The 7,500-nt window shown below is 52.8% G+C and overlaps 2 protein-coding genes across 5 annotated transcripts in view; one reads left to right on the forward strand and one right to left on the reverse strand.

Moving 5' to 3' along the window:
- recql4 (RecQ helicase-like 4) overlaps positions 1 to 3,169 on the forward strand; it is a 16,724-nt gene extending 13,555 nt beyond the window's left edge. For all 4 annotated transcript variants that reach the window (XM_083684338.1, XM_083684339.1, XM_083684340.1 and 1 more), the window contains 8 exons: positions 1 to 115; positions 627 to 1,065; positions 1,263 to 1,392; positions 1,481 to 1,638; positions 1,919 to 2,090; positions 2,243 to 2,408; positions 2,607 to 2,715; positions 2,838 to 3,169. The exon at positions 1 to 115 is cut by the window's left edge and continues 23 nt beyond it. In XM_083684338.1, coding sequence (XP_083540464.1) covers positions 1 to 115; positions 627 to 1,065; positions 1,263 to 1,392; positions 1,481 to 1,638; positions 1,919 to 2,090; positions 2,243 to 2,408; positions 2,607 to 2,715; positions 2,838 to 2,959 — 1,411 coding nt within the window. In that variant the 3' untranslated portion in view covers positions 2,960 to 3,169. The remainder of the gene's footprint in view (positions 116 to 626; positions 1,066 to 1,262; positions 1,393 to 1,480; positions 1,639 to 1,918; positions 2,091 to 2,242; positions 2,409 to 2,606; positions 2,716 to 2,837) is intronic.
- Positions 3,170 to 4,950: 1,781 nt separating this feature from the next.
- The window catches only part of slc39a4 (solute carrier family 39 member 4), a gene marked incomplete at its 5' end in the record, with an annotated part of 8,306 nt that continues 5,756 nt past the window's right edge, over positions 4,951 to 7,500 (reverse strand). Inside the window, 5 exons of the mRNA XM_083684281.1 lie at positions 4,951 to 5,192; positions 6,068 to 6,255; positions 6,695 to 6,847; positions 6,963 to 7,017; positions 7,289 to 7,384. Coding sequence (XP_083540407.1) covers positions 5,061 to 5,192; positions 6,068 to 6,255; positions 6,695 to 6,847; positions 6,963 to 7,017; positions 7,289 to 7,384 — 624 coding nt within the window. The 3' untranslated portion in view covers positions 4,951 to 5,060. The remainder of the gene's footprint in view (positions 5,193 to 6,067; positions 6,256 to 6,694; positions 6,848 to 6,962; positions 7,018 to 7,288; positions 7,385 to 7,500) is intronic.

Genomic DNA, 7,500 nt, shown 5'->3' on the forward strand with positions numbered 1-7,500 from the left:
TAGACACGTTTACGGGGCGTCGGTGGACCGGGTCACGGTGAAGAAGCTGCTCCAGAAGGTCTTCCCTCCCTGCAGCTGCCGTCAGATCCACCAGAAACAACTACAACTACTACAGGTAGCACAGCCCTAACCCTAGACCCAGCCCTAACCCTAGACCCAGCCCCAACCCTAGACCCAGCCCTAACCCTAGACCCAGCCCCAACCCTAGACCCAGCCCCAACCCTAGACCCAGCCCCAACCCTAGACCCAGCCCTAACCCTAGCCCCAGCCCTAGACCCAGCCCCAACCCTAGACCCAGCCCCAACCCTAGACCCAACCCTAGACCCAGCCCCAGCCCCAGCCCTAGACCCAGCCCCAACCCTAGACCCAACCCTAGACCCAGCCCTAGACCCAGCCCTAGCCCTAGACCCAGCCCCAGCCCTAGACCCAGCCCTAGACCCAGCCCCAACCCTAACCTTAACCCACTACCACTGCTCTGTACTTCCATCAACAACAAAACAACATTCAGGATTGGTTCAAAGTTTAAACCCTGCCTGCCTGCCTGTCTGTCTGTCTGTCTGTCTGTCTGCTTGCCTGCCTGTCTGCCTGCCTGCCTGCCTGTCTGTCTGTCTGTCTGTCCGTGTCAGGGTCAGGAGGAGGTTGATGACTCAGAGATGTGTGAGCTGATGGACACCTGGGAGAACCCCCCTACAGATAGGATGGACCAGACCGGGGAGAACCCCCCCACAGACAGGATGGACCAGACCGGGGAGAACCCCCCCACAGACAGGATGGACCAGGCCGGGGAGAACCCCCCCACAGACAAGTTGAACCAGGCCGGGGAGAACCCCCCCACAGACAGGTTGAACCAGGCCGGGGAGAACCCCCCCACAGACAGGATGGACCAGACCGGGGTCTCTGCTGTAGACAGGGACGTACCATTGCATGACCAGGCAAAGGGGGGGGGTGGAGGGGAGGAGCAGCCAGAGACGGGCTGTGATTGGTCCACAGCGAGGGTGTGTCACACCCATGAGAGAGCCATCCCCATTCAGGAGACGGTGGAGACCCTCGACATCAGTGAGGAGGGTGAGACACACACACACACACACACACTACACACACTACACACACACTACACACTAAACACATACACTACACACACACACACACTATACACACACACACACTAAACACATACATTACACACAGACACACACACATTACATGACACACCCTACACACATACTTCACTCTTTCCCCCCCCCCCCCCCCCCCCCCCCCAGGTCTGGAGACCCTGCTGTGTTACCTGGAGCTGCACCCCCAGCGCTGGCTGACCCTGCGGACCCCCACCCTGTCCTGCTGCAGGCTGCGCTGCCTGGGGGGGCCGGCCCAGCTCCGCAGACTCACCGCCATGTACGTCCAGCACCTCTGTGTGTGTGTGTGTGTGTGAGTGATAACTGAGTATTGTCAGTGGGTGATGAGTGTGTTGTTGTCATGGCAGCTGTCCGCCTGTTGCCGTGGTGTTGGCGAGGAAGCGGTTGTCGGGGCAGCGCGTGGCGGGCTGTGATTGGGTGGAGTTTGACGTGGTGGAGGTGGCCGACGTGATGGGCTGGGAGCTGAACCTGGTGAAGAGAAACCTGAGACAGCTCCAACACACAGGTGGGGGGCCGGGGGGGGAGGCTGAGACAGCTCCAACACACAGGTGGGGGGCTGGGGGGCCCGGGGGGGGGGGGCTGAGACAGCTCCAACACACAGGTGGGGGGCCGGGGGGGGGGAGGCTGAGACAGCTCCAACACACAGGTGGGGGGCCGGGGGGGGGGGGGGGGGAGGCTGAGACAGTGTTTGTGTGTGTGTGTGTGTGTGTGTGTCCTCAGGTGGTGGTGATGTTGTGGGGGGGGGGTGTCATGATGTGTGTGTGTGTGTGTGTGTGTGTCCTCAGGTGGTGGTGATGTTGTGGTGGAGTTCTCATCTTTGTCGTTCTACCTGCGTTCCTACGGCGACCTGCGTGACGAGGAAGTGGACGGCGTGTGTGACTTCCTGCACGACCGCGTCCGCACGCAGGAGAACACACACCTCTACCAGCTGTCTGCCTGCTTCAACGCCTTCCGCAGGTCTCACACACACTCACACACACACACACACACTTACACTCACTTACACACACACACTTACACACACACACACACACACATCATTTTATGTCTCAACCATGGCATATAGTAGTGTGTATTGATGTGTGTGTGTGTGTGTGTGTGTGTTACAGTGTGGCCTATCGGAATGTGAGCTCCTGTATGGATGAGCTGGAGGAGGGGCGGAGCCTGCAGCTGAAGGGGCTTCTGGGAGATTATTTTGACAAGAGGCGAGACTTAGACCTGAGCAGGAAGTACCAGGAGCACCAAGAGGAAGAGGAGGAGCTGAACAAATTCAAGGTAGATTCTAACCTCAAGCCTGACTGTCACTGGTGGGCCAGGTTGTACTGGTTCTACTGGTTGTACTGGGTTCTGATGGTTGTACTGGGTTCTGATGGTTGTACTGGGTTCTGATGGTTCTACTGACTCTACTGGTTGTACTGGGTTCTACTGGTTCTACTGGTTGTACTGGGTTCTGATGGTTCTACTGGGTTCTAGTTGCAGGACTGGGAGGGTCAGATCAGAGCTGACATCAGGAGCTTCCTGTCCAACCGCAATGATGAGAAGTTCTCCGGCCGCGCCGTCGCCAGAGTCTTCCACGGCATCAGTCAGTTTACCCATCATGCACCACTCCTCCCCCCTTTACCCACCATGCACCACTCCTCCCCCCTTTACCCACCATGCACCACTCCTCCCCCCTTTACCCACAATGCCCTCCTCTGTGTGCAGGCAGCCCGTGTTTCCCCGCCCACGTCTACGGTAGAGACCGACGCTATTGGAGGAAGTACATCCACTTTGACTTCAACCAGATCATCCGATTGGCCACGCAGGAGATCATCCGCTTCAAATGACCAGACACACACACACACACACACACACCCACCCACACCACACACACACATACCACACACACACACACACACCACATACCACACACACACACACACACCCATACCTACACACACACACACGTTGGTTTGTTTGATGATGAAGGACCTTTTTAATGTTGTGTGTTGGTTTGGTGTCATGTGACACATTTAATAAAGTATTTTTCTACGTCATGTTGACATCTGTCAGTTACTGACCTACAGACAGACAGACAGACAGGTAGACACACAGACCTACAGACACACAGACAGATGACTGTTTATTTGGCCATGCAATCAATTCTCATAAATTGTAGGAATGTGGTGTCTGTGTGTGTGTGTCTGTGTGTCTGTGTGTGTCTGTATGTCTCTGTGTGTGTGTGTGTGTGTGTGTCTATGTCTGTGTGTGTGAGAGAGAGAGAGCTGCTGGCTGACAAAGTTCACATTTCCTCAGAGATAATAAACCTTGTCAGATGTTACTGGATAACCACACACACACACACACACACCGCTGGAGCACTGACAACCACAACTATGTACAAGTAAGATACAGTAACCACAGTAACCCTGATTTTACTGTCTAGGTGATCAGATAAAGGTCTTGTGACATTGATCAGGATCTGGTTATATAACTGAACCCATCGACCAGGCTTAGGGTTCGAGGCTGCTGGGTAGAGGCCAGGAGTAGAGGCTGCTATAATAATCTATCATAATTCTCATATCATAATCTGTTAATAAGTTATTGGAGTTTTTATCCTTGAAGGAGGATTCGGATTAGTGAGACTCAGCAGAGGTCAGAGGAAAAAAGTGGTAAAAAACAGGAAAATTGCATCTCAAACAATGTTGTAAATATTAAGTTAATAGAAATTGCAGAAATCTGAAATGTTGTTTTTATTTTCAATAACTAAGAAAGTACACATGGAAAATGTAAATCAAATTCTGTAGGAATTAAAGCGTCTGAGCGTCTGATCACCACTGGGTCGACCTTCTCAAAGTCACAGAATCACAGAATGATACAAAAAAACTTAAATTCTTGATCAGTTTTTCAACATTTCAAAGACAGTTTATCATCAATCCCAATCCAGGTATTCTAATGAGGGACTTCAATCAGGAGGGTTAGGGTTAGGGTTAGGGTTAACCCTAACCCTAACCCTAACCCTAACCCAGGACTCCTTTCAGGGTAGAAATATGCAGATCATAGTCATCAATATTACAGATCTGGAGAAAAACATACATTTAGTTTTGAATAGAGTCAAAACCTGAAGGTCAACAATAAGCTGCAGAACTGAGGGGGGACAGAAGTAGACATCTAACCCTGACCCTGACCCTGACCCTAACCCTGACCCTGACCCTGACCCTAACCTTAACCCTAACCTTAACCCTAACCCTGACCCCAACCCTAGGGGGGACAGAAGTAGACATCTAACCCTAACCCTGACCCTGACCCTAACCCTGACCCTAACCCTGACCCTGACCCTGACCCTGACCCTGACCCTGACCCTAACCCTAACCTTAACCCTAACCCTGACCCCAACCCTAGGGGGGACAGAAGTAGACATCTAACCCTGACCCTGACCCTAACCCTGACCCTGACCCTAACCCTGACCCTGACCCTGACCCTGACCCTAACCCTGACCCTGACCCTAACCCTAACCCTAACCTTAACCCTAACCCTGACCCCAACCCTAGGGGGGACAGAAGTAGACATCTAACCCTGACCCTAACTCTTAACCTTAACCCTAACCCTTAACCCTAACCCTGATTCTAACCCCTAACCCTAACCCTTAACCCTGACCCTTAACCCTTAACCCTTAACCTTGACCCTAACCCTAACCTGTGCAAAGCAAACTAGTTCTGCTCAGACAACTGTCAAGACTAGAAACTAATCTCAAGCCCTTATCTTCGTTGGGGTGGGACTTTATGAATGAACACCCAATATGTTACAGTAAATATTATATACAGTAAACTGTTGGTTCCTAGAAGGTGGTCCTGGGTTCTAGAAGGCAGTCCTGGATTCCAGAAGGCGGTCCTGGATTCTAGAAGGCGGTCCTGGGTTCTAGAAGGCAGTCCTGGGTTCTAGCAGCCTCTAGAACGTGCCTATCTGGTCCTCATAGAGGGAGAGCAGCAGCAGGATGGCCCAGCCACTCAGCAGACCCACGTTCTGGAGCACGAACAACAACCACGGCCGTCTGCTGTTCACATGCACCATGGTGGGCAGCTACACACACACACACACACACACACACACACACACACACACACACACACACACACACACATACATACACACAGGCACGCACACACACACACAGGCACACACAGGCACGTAGGATATCAATGAATATCAGACTCTGCTTTTTCCTGTGCTTCTATATATCTGATTATATACATATATACACACTCACCGGCCACTTTATTAGGTACACCTTGCTAGTACTGGGTTGGACCCCCTTTTGTAGGCCATCTGCTTCAAGATTTGACGTGTTGTGCGTTCAGAGACGGTCTTCTGCATACCTTGGTTGTAACGAGTGGTTATTTGAGTTACTGTTGCCTTTCTATCATCTTGAACCAGTCTGGCCATTCTTCTCTGACCTCTGGCATCAACAAGGCATTTTCGCCCAGAGAACTGCGGCTCACTGGATATTTTCTCTTTTTTGGACCGTTCTCTGTAAACCCTACAGATGGTTGTGCGTGAAAATCCCAGTAGATCAGCAGTTTCTGAGATACTCAGACCAGCCCGTCTGGCACCAACAACCATGGTTCAAAACCAGGTCACTTAAATCACCTTTCTTCCCCATTCTGATGCTCGGTTTGAACTTCAGCAGGTCGTCTTGACCATGTCTACATGCCTAAATGCATTGAGTTGCTGCCATGTGATTGGCTGATTAGATATTTGCGTTACCAAGCAGTTGAACAGGTGTACCTAATAAAGTGGCCGGTGAGTGTATATATCTGAGAGAGAGAGAGAGAGAGAGAGAGAGAGACAGACAGACAGACAGACAGACAGACAGACAGAGAGAGAGAGAGAGAGACAGACAGAGAGAGAGAGAGACAGACAGACAGAGAGAGAGAGAGACAGACAGACAGACTGACCATGTCTGCCAGGCCTACGTAGAGGAAGAGGCCAGCGGTGATGGCAGCGATCCACTGCTGAGTCTGGAGGTGGGTGGAGACAGAGAGGCTGATGTAGAGGCCCAGGAAGGAGGTCAGCGAGCTGAGGAGGTTCAGCAGCAATGCTCTCCTCACTGACACCCCACTGTGGAGCAGGATGGCAAAGTCACCTGGAGGGACGGGGAGGAGGGAGGGAGGGAGGGAGGGGGGGAGGAGGGAGGAGGGAGGAGGTTTGGTTTAATATGAAAAAAGTAACAATAATCAAAAAAAAATGAAGTACCTGAAAAAATGTATCTCTAGAAATAAACCTGGCCTCCACCCCTGGCCTCCACCCCTGGCCTCTACCCCTGGCCTCCACCCCTGGCCTCTACCCCTGGCCTCTACCCCTGGCCTCTACCCCTGGCCTCCACCCCTGGCCTCCACCCCTGGCCTCTACCCCTGGCCTCTACCCCTGGCCTCTACCCCTGGCCTCTACCCCTGGCCTCCACCCCTGGCCTCCACCCCTGGCCTCTACCCCTGGCCTCCACCCCTGGCCTCTACCCCTGGCCTCCACCCCTGGCCTCTACCCCTGGCCTCCACCCCTGACCTCCACCCCTGGCCTCTACCCACCCAGCTCGTGAGGCAGCTCGTGACAGAGCACGGCCAGAGACGTGGCCAGACCAGACTTCCAGGAGACAGAGAACGCAGCGCCAATCGCCAGGCCGTCAGCGAAGTTATGGATCCCATCACCGATGGTGATCATGTAGGGCAAGAGACGCTGTTCTGGAGGAGGAGGACACGTAGAACAATGATGATGCTGAGGTAACAGTGATGATGCTGGGGTAACAGTGATGATGCTGGGGTAACAGTGATGATGCTGGGGTAACAATGATGTTACCTCTGGTTCTTTCCTGTTTCCGTGGGAGCGACTTCTCACTGTCCTCCCCATCCACCTACATGACACACACACATACACCACCAAGGGGTACACACACACACACACACACACACACACACACACACACACACACACACACACACACATACATCCCATCAACCTACATGGTACACAGTAGTGTGTTACTGTAGATGGGATACCTGTAGGGGAGAGGCTGGTCAGACACTCAACAGACACGAAACCTCACTTACCTTCACACCCTGTAGTATGCTATGCTATGCTATGCTATGCTATGCTATGCTATGGTAAGGTAACATGAATCCTACCAGGTCCATCTGTGAGGCCGACTGTCTGCTCTTCTTCTCCTGCTGGTACATCTCCAGGACCTTCCCATGGTCACAGTGGTGGGGATCCGACTCCTCCTACACACACACACACACACATGCACACACGCACGCATGCGCGCACACACACACACACACACACACACACACACACACACACACACACACACACACACACACACACACACACACGT

The sequence above is a fragment of the Argentina silus genome (assembly GCF_951799395.1).
Source record: "Argentina silus genome assembly, chromosome: 14".
In the NCBI taxonomy this organism is placed as follows: Eukaryota; Metazoa; Chordata; class Actinopteri; order Argentiniformes; family Argentinidae; genus Argentina; species Argentina silus.